General features: G+C 48.1%; 1 protein-coding gene across 1 annotated transcript in view; it reads left to right on the top strand.

The window, feature by feature from the left end:
* Positions 1 to 13734, top strand: part of PRMT5 (protein arginine methyltransferase 5) — a 77516-nt gene that overhangs the window by 21190 nt on the left and 42592 nt on the right. Inside the window, exons 4-10 of the mRNA XM_075340951.1 lie at positions 705 to 839; positions 916 to 1034; positions 1112 to 1161; positions 1875 to 2038; positions 2113 to 2274; positions 2860 to 2937; positions 5217 to 5275. Of these exons, the coding sequence (XP_075197066.1) occupies positions 705 to 839; positions 916 to 1034; positions 1112 to 1161; positions 1875 to 2038; positions 2113 to 2274; positions 2860 to 2937; positions 5217 to 5275 (767 nt within the window). The remainder of the gene's footprint in view (positions 1 to 704; positions 840 to 915; positions 1035 to 1111; positions 1162 to 1874; positions 2039 to 2112; positions 2275 to 2859; positions 2938 to 5216; positions 5276 to 13734) is intronic.

Raw genomic sequence — 13734 nt, 5'->3', positions numbered from 1 at the left:
CGGTAGAGACAGAGGTGCCTATGGTTTTCTCATCAGAGTGAACAGTTGGGCCCAGTGGAGCAACCATGATGCTGGGCCCAATAGTCAATCATGCAGGAAGCCGGGAGGCAGTGGTGCAATGCTATCCTAACTGGAGACAAACCCCTTAATCACTCAGTTTGGTACGGGGGGGTTCACATCTGGTCTAATGTAAACTGTTTTTATCATATACTCAACAATCTCTTTTCCCATGTTTCCCATTGCACCTCCATTAATTCCATCACCAATCCTGTGACTAAGTGATACATTCTAGGAACCCCCTATAAAGTGTGTATGTAGTTACGTTTTTTTAAAGAACATTTTTTTTGGGGTCTTTCCTCTGCTGAGGACTGTACCTGTCTGACTGATCATCTCTCCATAGAGATGTGAGACCAGTGGGGGGGGTGTACATATACTACCTATAAGCATCACTGACCCCCCCCCCCCCCACCACCTGCTGAGGAGCAGCCCATCGCACCCGAGGGGCCATAGTGCTCTTCATTTCAAAGATTAATGGAGATCTCTGCATCCAACCATCACTGATAATCTTTTTACATCAGATGTGTAGAAATAGCTCACAGAATTTTTTTTTTATAAGACAAAGGAGCAGATGAGGATCTTGTATGAAATCTTTTTATGTCACAAGTTTCATCAGTGATCCTCATGGAGGAATATTCATGTTCCAGGCTATTCTACAGGAGTTAAATTTCTCAGCTTATCTCGGCCTCCCTGCTTTTCTGATTCCACTCACACGAGAGGATAACAGCAACTTGGCTCGTCTCCTTATAAACCACATTCACACTGGCCACCACTCCACAATGGTAAGGAATAGTCTTCATTGACTTATCGTATGTGTATACAGACTACGGCTGAGCTGATTTTTCATTCTGCTCCCAGTTCTGGATAAGAGTACCACTGATAGCTTCTGATGATCTGCGAGAAGACCTGATAGAAAATGAGCCAACAGAGAACGACGCTGGCGACGATAACGTTGAGGAAGAAAGGACATGGATTTGGTGAGAATCTGAGAAATGGGATTGGGTTGGATTCCTTAGAGGAACGGTTCTGATCGTTTTTCCTCATTACTCCTTAGGTGGCATGATTTCAGGACGCTCTGTGATTACAACAAGAAAATTGCACTGGGTAAGCTGATTAATCTTCAGTTTTAGCTTTGACCTCCTTAAAGGGAACCTGACAGGTGCAATATACACCCAGAACCACAAGCGGTTCTGGGTGTATATAATCCCTGCCTAACCGTCCCTGTATACACTAGCATTGATATCTTTAGAAAAAATATTTCTACAGATCTTTTACCGTATGCTAATGAGCGAGGGTACAAGTCCCCTGGGTGTTAGTTTCCCGGCCAGTCGCCCCTCATAAGCATGTTTGTATGCCAGTGCGGGCGTGCTATCATACTAATGAATACGCAGCGTCACAGGATGATCTCACTCACCTCTCCCTTCACGTCAGACGGGGCATTTCAGCTCAGTGTGCATGACCCCGGAGTTTGGGTCATGCGCACTATCAAGCCGGGTGTACACATCCTGGCTTCAAACTGAAGTAGTGCGCATGACCGAAACTACGGGGTCATGCACACTGAGCCGAAATCCAGTGATGGCAGCGGAGAGGAGTGAGATCATGTTGTGATGCTGCGTATTCATTAGCATATGATAAAGAATGATTAGAAATACTTTTTCTAAAGATCTCCTAATCTATGCTAATGTATACAGGGACATTTAGGCAAGGATTAGCAATATACACCCAGAACTGCTCCTGGTTCTGGGTGCATATTGGACCTGACAGGTTGCCTTTTTAATCTGGGCCATGTAACCTCATTGTCAAATTATCTCCTACAGCTATAGAAGTAGGCGCTGATCTCCCCAGTACTAGTGTGATAGACCGGTGGCTTGGTGAACCCATCAAGGCGGCTGTACTGCCAACCAGCATATTCCTCACCAACAAAAAAGGGTTCCCGGTCTTGTCCAAAGTACACCAGCGGCTTATCTTCCGGCTCTTTAAGGTAACACGCGTTTTGGGGATCTGAAATAAACTGTTATATTGCTATATGCCTTACTTATTTTATCTCCTCTTTAGCTGGAGGTACAGTTCATCATATCTGGGACACATCATCACTCCGAAAAAGACTTCTGTTCGTACTTACAGTATCTAGAGTATTTAAGTCAGAATCGTCCTCCTCCAAATTCTTATGAAATGTTTGCAAAAGGGTATGAAGATTATTTACAGTCCCCACTCCAGGTAGGAAGGACCATGCAGTGTTCGACTAGCTTCAGGAATTTTTATCTGCTGCTAATTGATCTCTCAAGTAAGATTTTGGCAGATACAGGACTGGATAGATTACATTACTTGATGATTGTATATGGTTTCATAGTGTTGAAGGTAGACTCAAGTCCATCGATTTCAACCCCATAAGATAGTTACAAATATTTTGTCCAAAATAGAAAATGGTGGCACTCAGTGCCAATGTATAGGGCTGATCCTTTATTGAAACGCATAAATGAGCTGTGCCGGGCAGACACTATCCCAGTTGGCCGATGCCATTTTTTGTGAACACTTTCTCAAGGCCTGTATTCATGCATAATGGTAAGGGAAAACTGTGATCGTGTCTGCCCGGCACAGCTCCTGTATGGGTTTCAATAAAGAATCAGCACTATATGTTGGTACCAAGTGCCACCATTTTCTATTAGCTGAGCAGCGGTACCTATGTGTCCACCTTACTTGGAGGCGGATCGTTTTCATTCTAATGTCTGGAGCCTGTAGTACTGATGAGAGATCTACTTTTTACTATAGTTCTGATTTATTTTTCTGATTTTTCCTCCACAGCCTCTGATGGATAACTTAGAATCGCAGACATATGAAGTGTTTGAGAAAGATCCAGTAAAATATTCACAGTACCAACAGGTAACGTTAGGTGTCTAATAGTTTGATATAGTTCCATATAGGCATAATGGAGTTCGGGGTTCATGGAAACATGGAGAGGGGGCAAGTATTGTAATTATAAGGCCGGGGCCGCATGGGGACTAATGTGATTCTCGCATGACACTCGGCTCACGCTGGCAGCACAGCAGAGGCCAAGTGTCACTGCAACTGAGGTCCGTTCATGCGATCGGACCTCAGCTGCGGGGGAGGGCCGGCACTGAGGAGGGGCGGTAGGGATTTATCTCCCTCTCTCCTCCGTAACCGGCTATTGCCATTCTCGCTCTGCACTCGCATTACACTGGTGTTTCGCGAGTGCAGTGTGATCTTTCTCTCGCCCCATAGACTTGAATGGGAGAGAGAGAGCGTCTCGCATTACAATTGCAGCATGCTGCGATTGTTTTCTCGGTCTGATTGGGGCCGGGAAAATCGCTCGTGTGTTGGGACATAGGTTACTACTGGTCCAAGTGGAATGCTATTTTTTTTATAGCACTCCACTCGCTCCCATTTTCACGCCGTGTGTCTTAGGCCTAAGTGATATACCAGTCATAATAATCCAGTCATATTAATTCAGTCTGTAAGGCAAGGTTGTCTTTTTCCACAGTCCGACTCCTTCATGAACGCCCAATAATTAGTAATTTACTGCAATAAAATTGTTAAATCAAAGGTTTTTTCTCATAGATGTACACACCACTGAGAAGATGTGGTGAATTATTTAGCAGGCATGATTCTCTTAATTAATTTTCCACATTGTCGTAATAAATGGGACCCAAAGTGTATTAACATTTCTAAACTACCTAATAAAGGGTAATTAACCAATGGTAATAACAAACGATAATGTTTTTTGTTTTCAAATCTGGAGTCTACATTTCTACAGACTACACCCAAAACTAGGTCTAACCTAACCACTATCTTCACTGCTCTTTTGGTTAGCCTACAGTTAAAGGGAACCTGTCAGGTCCCATATGCGTTCTGACCTACAAGCAGTGTTGTGTGGCCTCATGCGTCATCATCTTCAGATCCCGCACGTGTGCGCTTACCATTCCCGCAGCCTTGTTTGTCAGCCGGTGCTCCCTTCTTTGCTTCAGACGCACTCTGTGAATGGTCCGAACCGCAGGAGTCTTCTGAGCATGTGCAGTGCGTTTCTGACACCGAGAAGCGAGCACCCTGATAAGGAATGGTAAGTGCTCACGTGCGGTATCTGAAGACGCTGATGGTGACTTCGCACATGTAAATCCATGGTATCCCACCCACAGGGGAAAACATGCAAACACCCACAGGGCGATGCGACGTCCATGGGGCTACAGCCTCTGATCATTTACATAGGGAACATGTAAGTAATAACGTTTTTTATTACTTTCATATTTCACAATATTACAACACAGGGATGGGTAGGAAGGGGTTATTGGGCCACACAACACACTGCTTATAGCTCTCAGAATGCATATGGTACCTGACAGGTTCCCTTTAACAGACTATTCTTACTAGCCCACGTTAATATACCCTCCAGGTTTATTTAATGGGCTATCCACTACTTGGACAATCCATTTCTCAATTGCTACATTCCCCCTCCAAAAATAACCGCTTGTACTCACCTCTGGTGCGAGCGCCATTCCAGCAACATTGCTGTTGTCTGTCCCATAGCATTATTACAGGAGCCCTGCTGCTTGGCTTCATTTTCATTTATTCTGGACTTAATTAAAGGGGTATTCCCATCTCTCAAGATCCTTTCCAAAGATGTAGTAGCTATAATAATATTAGCAAATACCTCCAATTAGAAACGTAATTTAGTTCTTCTGATTCACTTTGTCGATATCCTTATGTGCACTGCAAGGCATTGCAGGACCTTAGGTATCCATGTTTATGAATATATGCATGGTCGTAACCATGGATACCTAAGGTCCTGCACATGAGGTAAGCGACAACTATACAACATTCTAATTGGAGGTATTTATTAATATTATTATTAAACCTACTGTGTGTTAGGATCTGAATGCCCCTTCAACTGATAATGGGGGAGGTTCGAAACCAGCGTCTTTCAATGCTTCCGGTTGATAGTTTTGTCCAAATGAAATCAGTGAAGTGGCACTGATGGGGTGCAGGGCTCACGTGGCCTAATGTCCCAGGAGACCCGGCATCGGAGGTGAGCACAGACCTATTTTACAAGGTGGATAACAGTAATTGATAAGGACTTGTTTGCTTGTGCTGATTTGGTTACATTGCACTTAATGATGTGTAGCTAAAGCATACTGCTTCCATTGCAGGCGGTGTATAAGTGCCTACTGGACAGGGTTCCAGAGGAAGAAAAGGAAACTAACACACAGTAGGTGGCACGTGATTACTGCTACATTGTGCTTTGGTTCTACCACCTTAGTGTAAAGTTTTGGGTTTGTTTTTTTGTGTTAAAAGGAACCAATCACCCGGATTTTCGTATACAGTTAGGTCCAGAAATATTTGGACAGTGACACAATTTTCGCGAGTTGGGCTCTGCATGCCACCACATTGGATTTGAAATGAAATCTCTACAACAGAATTCAAGTGTAGATTGTAACGTTTAATTTGAAGGTTTGAACAAAAATATCTGATAGAAATTGTAGGAATTGTACACATTTCTTTACAAACACTCCACATTTTAGGAGGTCAAAAGTAATTGGACAAATAAACCAAACCCAAAAAAATTTTTTTATTTTCAATATTTTGTTGCGAATCCTTTGGAGGCAATCACTGCCTTAAGTCTGGAACCCATGGACATCACCAAACGCTGGGTTTCCTCCTTCTTAATGCTTTGCCAGGCCTTTACAGCCGCAGCCTTCAGGTCTTGCTTGTTTGTGGGTCTTTCCATCTTAAGTCTGGATTTGAGCAAGTGAAATGCATGCTCAATTGGGTTAAGATCTGGTGATTGACTTGGCCATTGCAGAATGTTCCACTTTTTTGCACTCATGAACTCCTGGGTAGCTTTGGCTGTATGCTTGGGGTCATTGTCCATCTGTACTATGAAGCGCCGTCCGATCAACTTTGCGGCATTTGGCTGAATCTGGGCTGAAAGTATATCCCTGTACACTTCAGAATTCATCTGGCTACTCTTGTCTGCTGTTATGTCATCAATAAACACAAGTGACCCAGTGCCATTGAAAGCCATGCATGCCCATGCCATCACGTTGCCTCCACCATGTTTTACAGAGGATGTGGTGTGCCTTGGATCATGTGCCGTTCCCTTTCTTCTCCAAACTTTTTTCTTCCCATCATTCTGGTACAGGTTGATCTTGGTCTCATCTGTCCATAGAATACTTTTCCAGAACTGAGCTGGCTTCATGAGGTGTTTTTCAGCAAATTTAACTCTGGCCTGTCTATTTTTGGAATTGATGAATGGTTTGCATCTAGATGTGAACCCTTTGTATTTACTTTCATGGAGTCTTCTCTTTACTGTTGACTTAGAGACAGATACACCTACTTCACTGAGAGTGTTCTGGAATTCAGTTGATGTTGTGAACGGGTTCTTCTTCACCAAAGAAAGTATGCGGCGATCATCCACCACTGTTGTCATCTGTGGACGCCCAGGCCTTTTTGAGTTCCCAAGCTCACTAGTCAATTCCTTTTTCTTCATCGTTCCTTATGGGAGACCCAGACCATGGGTGTATAGCTTCTGCCTCCGGAGGACACACAAAGTACTACACTAAAAGTGTAGCTCCTCCCTCCGAGCATATACACCCCCTGTATGACAAATCTAACCAGTTTCAATGCTTTGTGTTCAGGAGGTCACACACACACATGCATTCTCTGATTTTTGATTTTTTGATTTCAAAGATTTGGAAGAAAAGCGGGTCCAGTCTGGACTCCCGGCATGTCCCTTCTCACCCCACTGTGTTGGCGGTGCTGTTAAGGTTGACTTTACAAGGCTGAAGCCTTCACATGCCGCGCTCCTTCACCATCCCCTGAGGCTCTGGCTTGAAGTGGGAGCCATCACAGTTCTCACTGCTTTGCAGGAGACCGGTCTCCATCCGCAGCCTTGTCAGGATCCTGCCGGACGGAGCGCTCAAACCCCCCCCCCAGGGACATGGCCCTGCGTCTCATAAGCTAAGTATTGAGACGTTATTCAGGGGTCCCTTGTACATTTATTGAGGGGGGAGTGTGTTTGTTAACCTTGCTGTGATTTCCGGCCGGTTCTCTGGGTTTTTCCTGAGAACCGCGCCAAGGGTGCCTGCTCGTCGGCCGCATGTAAAAATCTAGGCCCCGGCTTCAGTGCGGCCTAGTTTCGTTTTCAGCTTCCCCTGCATGTCATTCATGCAGGGGAACAGTGCGGCGCCGCCCACCGGCCGTTCAGCAGAGGGGAGGACACTCCTCTCTGAGGAGATGTTTCCCTCCCCTGTTTCTCTCCTTGGCCCTCCGGTTCCCGCTCTTGGGCTTATCCCCGCCCCCCCTCCTCACTCCAGCGCCATTTTATCAGCGTTCTCACACTGATCGGCGCTGGCTGCTGCAGCTGCTGCATCCACTGGGGGTCCGAGCTGTGGAATCCGGAGGGCACACAAAAACCAGTCTGGTAAGCCACAACCTCTGGTTGTGGGCTTTATTATACACTCTCGGGGGGTCATTCTAAGGGAGTGTATTCTTTACTGCAGAGCCTCCACCTCAGCAGCATGTCTGTCACTAGGAGCAAGTCTGCAAAGCTGTACTCTATATGCACTGCATGTCAGCTCATTCTGCCTGAACCGAGCACATATCCACATTGTGATGCCTGCTCTAACATGGTGGTGCCTCAGCCTGGAGCCTCCTCAGGGGTCCCTCCGGCTGCTCCGGGCCCGGTGGCTGAACCCCCGGCTTGGGTAGCATCTTTTTCCAGAGCTATCTCCCAGTCTTTTGCCGACTCCATGGGACAGCTGTCCCGGACTTTGCTGACCATGCATCAGCCCCCTTCTCAGGGCGCCTCTGCCGCTCCGACTCGCTCTGCAGAGCTAACAGAGCATGTTTTAGGACCCCGTCCTCCTAAACGGAGACGCAGGGACTCTTCTCCTTCCTCGTCCCACGGCTCTGATTCACAAGCTGAATTGCAGGGCGAGGAGGATACTTTTACTGTGGGCTCAGACGCTACCTCTATGTACCCCATTGATTTATCTGAGGGTGATGCGGATGTTAGTGACTTGATTGCATCCATTAACTCCGTACTGAACCTCAATCCACCAGTGTCAGAGGAACAAGCCTCTCTGGTAGAAAAACACCAGTTTACCTCACCTAAGAGAGCAAGGAGTATGTTGTTTTTTAACCACTCCAGTTTTCAGGCCACTGTTACCAAGCCCAGGGCCTGTCCTGACAAACGCTTCCCAAAGCGTAGTTCTGATGACCGTTTTCCCTTTCCACCAGAAGTGGTCAAGGAGTGGGCTCATTCACCAAAGGTAGACCCTCCGGTGTCTAGAATCTCGGCCCAGACAGTCGTATCTGTGGCCGATGGCACCTCACTTAAGGATCCCACTGACCGCCAGGTTGACCTTTTGGCCAAATCTGTATATGAGGCGGCAGGAGCCTCGTTCTCCCCGTCCTTTGCAGCAGTGTGGGCTCTTAAGGCAGTATCTGCTTCTCTGGCGGAGATACATTCCCTCGCCAGAGACTCTATACCCGAGATGGTTGCCTTAACTTCCCAGGCTTCGGCTTTTTCATCCTATGCCATGTCTGCCATTCTGGAGGCTTCTCACCGCACGGCGGTGGCTTCCGCTAATTCCCTCGCGATCCGCAGGATCTTGTGGCTTCGAGAGTGGAAAGCAGACGCTTCTTCCAAGAAGTATCTTGCTGGGCTCCCCTTTGCTGGGTCCCGGCTGTTCGGTGAACAACTGGATGAAATTATTAAGGAAGCTACTGACGGGAAGAGTACTTCCTTGCCACAAACTAAAACCAGGAAACCTGTCCAGGGCAGGAACCAGTCGAGGTTTCGTTCCTTTCGTTCCTCTAACTGGTCATCCTCTAAGCCTTCAGCTTCGTCCACTAACTCAGCCAAGGATCGCAAACCCAGCTGGCGCGCGAAGCCGCGTCCTCAGAAGAACGGAGGAGCCGCTGCCACTAAGGCAGCCTCCTCTTGACTATCTGGCTGCGCCAGCAATGTCCTTGGTCGGTGGCAGGCTCTCCCACTTTGGCGACGTGTGGTTTCAGCACGTCTCCGATCAGTGGGTGCGGGATATCATCTCCCACGGCTACAGGATAGAATTTTCTTCCAGCCCGCCAAACAGATTTTTTATGTCCACTCCCCCCTGCTCCAAAGCCGCCGCCTTCTCACAGGCCGTGGCATCCTTGCAGGCCAACGGAGTAATTGTTCCGGTTCCCGCCCGGGAACTGTTCAGAGGTTTCTACTCAAATCTCTTCCTGGTCCCCAAGAAGGACGGTTCCTTCCGGCCTATCCTGGATCTCAAGCTTCTCAACAAGCATGTTCAGGTGCGGCACTTTCGCATGGAATCTCTGCGATCGGTCATTGCCTCAATGACCCAAGGAGATTTTCTAGCATCCATCGACATCAGAGATGCTTATCTGCATGTGCCAATTGCAGTTTCACACCAGCGTTGGCTACGCTTTGCAATCGGAGAGGAACATTTCCAATTCGTGGCTCTCCCCTTCGGGTTAGCCACGGCCCCTCGTGTGTTCACCAAGGTCATGGCAGCAGTGGTTGCGGTTCTGCATCTCCAGGGGTTGGCAGTAATCCCCTACCTGGACGACCTTCTAGTCAAGGCCTCATCCAGTGCAGACTGTCAGCGGAGTGTCTCGCTCACTCTCGCCACGCTTGTTCAATTCGGGTGGCTTGTCAATCTGCCCAAGTCCACTCTGACCCCGACCCAAGAACTGACGTATCTAGGGATGCAATTCGAGACTCTGCCGGCACTTGTGAAGCTGCCCTTAGTCAAACAGCAGTCCCTTCATCTGGCGGTGCGTTCTCTGTTGAAGCCCCGCCGTCATTCCATCAGGCGCCTCATGCAGGTGCTGGGGCAGATGGTGGCGTCAATGGAAGCGGTTCCCTTTGCCCAGTTCCACCTGCGTCCTCTGCAGCTGGACATTCTCCGCTTTTGGGACAAGCGGACCTCTTCCTTGCACAGGCTAGTGGCTCTGTCGCCACAGGCCAGGAGCTCTCTTCAGTGGTGGCTTCGGCCCCGCTCTCTGTCTCAGGGACGCTCCTTCCTGACTCCGTCCTGGGTGATCCTCACCACGGACGCCAGTCTCTCCGGCTGGGGAGCAGTATTTCTCCACCACCGAGCACAGGGCACTTGGACTCCGTCCGAATCAGCCCTCTCGATCAATGTGCTGGAAATCAGGGCTGTACTTCTAGCTCTCGTAGCCTTTCACCACCTGTTGGCGGGCAAGCACATTCGAGTCCAGTCGGACAACGCGACTGCAGTTGCCTACATCAATCACCAGGGCGGGACTCGCAGCCGCCTGGCGATGATGGAGGTTCAACGCATCCTTCAGTGGACGGAGGACTCCAAGTCCACCATATCCGCAGTCCACATCCCAGGCGTAGAAAACTGGGAGGCAGATTATCTCAGCCGTCAAACCGTGGACAGCGGCGAGTGGTCCCTGCATCCGGCAGTGTTCCGGTCAATCTGCCGCAAGTGGGGCACTCCGGAAGTGGATCTAATGGCATCCCGGCACAACAACAAGGTCCCGGTTTACGTGGCTCGCTCCCACGATCCTCAGGCCTTGGCAGCGGATGCGCTGGTTCAAGATTGGTCCCAGTTCCGTCTGGCCTACGTGTTTCCCCCTCTAGCTCTCTTGCCCAGAGTTCTGCGCAAGATCAGGATGGAGGGCCGTCGGGTTATAATCATTGTTCCAGACTGGCCCAGGCGAGCTTGGTACCCAGACCTGCTCCGTCTGTCCGTAGAGGTGCCGTGGCATCTCCCGGACCGCCCAGACCTTCTCTCTCAAGGTCCGATTTTCCGCCAGAATTCTGCGGCTCTCAGATTGACGGCGTGGCTCTTGAGTCCTGGATCTTGACGGCTTCAGGCATTCCTTCCGAGGTCATCTCCACTATGACTCAGGCTCGGAAGTCTTCCTCGGCCAGGATTTACCACAGGACTTGGAGGATTTTCCTGTCCTGGTGTCGCTCTTCCGGCCATGCTCCTTGGCCGTTTTCTTTGCCGACCATCCTGTCTTTTCTACAGTCCGGTCTGCAGCTAGGTCTATCCCTCAATTCCCTCAAGGGACAGGTCTCGGCTCTGTCGGTATTGTTCCAGCGGCGTATCGCCCGACTGGCCCAGGTGCGCACCTTCATGCAGGGCGCATCTCACATCATTCCTCCTTACCGGCGGCCTTTGGATCCCTGGGACCTTTTAATCTGGTCCTCACGGCCTTACAGAAACCCCCTTTTGAGCCTCTTAGGGAGGTTCCTTTGTTTCGACTTTCACAGAAAGTGGTCTTTCTGGTGGCCATAACTTCTCTCAGGAGAGTCTCTGATTTGGCTGCGCTCTCTTCGGAGTCACCTTTTTTTTGGTTTTTCACCAAGACAAGGTGGTTCTTCGTCCGACTCCGGACTTTCTCCCTAAGGTGGTGTCTTCTTTCCACCTTAACCAGGACATTTCATTGCCTTCCCTTTGTCCGGCCCCTGTGCATCGCTTTGAGAAAGCGTTGCATACTTTGGATTTGGTGCGGGCGCTCCGAATCTATGTGTCACGCACCGCCGCTCTTAGGTGGTGCACCTCTCTTTTTGTGCTAACCACGGGTCAGCGCAAGGGTCTCTCTGCTTCTAAACCGACCCTAGCTCGTTGGATTAGGTCGGCCATATCCGATGCCTACCAATGTTCTCAGGTGCCCCCTCCGCCAGGGATTAAGGCGCACTCGACCAGAGCTGTCGGTGCCTCCTGGGCTTTCAGGCACCAGGCTACGGCTCAGCAGGTTTGTCAGGCTGCCACTTGGTCTAGTGTGCACACCTTTTCGAAGCACTACCAAGTGCATGCTCATGCTTCGGCAGACGCGAGCTTGGGCAGACGCATCCTTCAGGCGGCTGTCGCCCATTTGTGAAGTTAGGTTTTGCCTACTTCTCAGTTTTCTGTTTATTTCCCACCCATGGACTGCTTTGAGACGTCCCATGGTCTGGGTCTCCCATAAGGAACGATGAAGAAAAAGAGAATTTTGGTACTTACCGTAAATTCTTTTTCTTATAGTTCCGACATGGGAGACCCAGCACCCTCCCTGTTGCCTGTTGGCAGTTCTTGTTCCGTGTGTTTTCATCGGCTGTTGTTGTAGACAGAGGTTCCGGTTATTCCGGGTTTTACTCTATCTCTACTTTTGGGTGGATGTCCTCCTTCAGCTTTTGCACTAAACTGGTTAGATTTGTCATCCAGGGGGTGTATATGCTCGGAGGGAGGAGCTACACTTTTAGTGTAGTACTTTGTGTGTCCTCCGGAGGCAGAAGCTATACACCCATGGTCTGGGTCTCCCATGTCGGAACTATAAGAAAAAGAATTTACGGTAAGTAACAAAATTCTCTTTTTTTCTCAGAATGTACCCGACTGTTGATTTTGCTACTCCAAGCATGTCTGCTATCTCTCTGATGGATTTTTTCTTTTTTTTTTCAGCCTCGGGATGTTCTGCTTCACCTCAATTGAGAGTTCCTTAGACCGCATGTTTTCTGGTCACAGCAACAGCTTCCAAATGCAAAACCACACACCTGTGATCAACCCCAGACCTTTTAACTACTTCATTGATTACAGGTTAACGAGGGAGACGCCTTCAGAGTTAATTGCAGCCCTTAGAGTCCCTTGTCCAATTACTTTTGGTCCCTTGAAAAAGAGGCTATGCATTACAGAGCTATGATTCCTAAACCCTTTCTCCGATTTGGATGTGAAAACTCTCATATTGCAGCTGGGAGTGTGCACTTTCAGCCCATATTATATATATAATTGTATTTCTGAACATGTTTTTATAAACAGCTAAAATAACAAAACTTGTGTCACTGTCCAAATATTTCTGGACCTAACTGTATAACCTAAAGCCAGTGCTATACTGGCACTATCAGGCTGATTTTCTACATACCATTAGTGGTCAGCTCGGATGTTTAGGTTTTTAAATCCAAGAAAGGGAAGTTTATAAAATCATCGAGTTCTTGAGTGACATTTGAAATAGAGCAGATAATATATGGGCTCCACATTTTAAAAAGGGCATTCAGAAGTTAGTTCAAAGGCGGGCAACTAGACTACTACAAGGAATGGAAGGCCTCCCATATGATGACAGGTTGGAAAAGTTAATTTGTTGTGCTTAGCAAAAAGATGTCTCAGAGGTGATCTCATTTATATGTATAAATACATGTGTGGTCAATATAAAGGACTGGCACATGACTTATTCCATCCAAATACTAAGGACCAGGGAGCACTCACTGCGAGGGGAAAAAAAGTGATTCCAACAGCTAAATAGGAAAGGGTTCTTTACAGTTAGAGCAGTCAGACTGTGCAGTGCTCTACCACAAGAGGTAGTAATGGCAGATACTATAAAAGCTTTTATAAAAGGGCTGGATGATTTCCGCAGTACACACAACATTGTCGGTTATAAGTGACTTGGTGACAAAGTGTAGAACTGGTGCGGGAAGGTTGAACTAGATGGACCTAGGTCTTTTTCTTCATCGTTCCTTATGGGAGACCCAGACCATGGGTGTATAGCTTCTGCCTCCGGAGGACACACAAAGTACTACACTCAAACGTGTAGCTCCTCCCTCCTAGCATATACACCCCCTGGTAGCCAGTCCTAGCCAGTTTCAATGCTTTGTGTTCAGGAGGTCACACACACACACACACATGCATTCTCTGATTTTTGAGTTTTGAT

The sequence above is a fragment of the Anomaloglossus baeobatrachus genome, chromosome 1, assembly GCF_048569485.1.
Source record: "Anomaloglossus baeobatrachus isolate aAnoBae1 chromosome 1, aAnoBae1.hap1, whole genome shotgun sequence".
Lineage (NCBI taxonomy): Eukaryota > Metazoa > Chordata > Amphibia > Anura > Aromobatidae > Anomaloglossus > Anomaloglossus baeobatrachus.
Note: the sequence above shows the minus strand (reverse complement) of the source record. Positions and strands in the feature narration are given on the sequence as shown.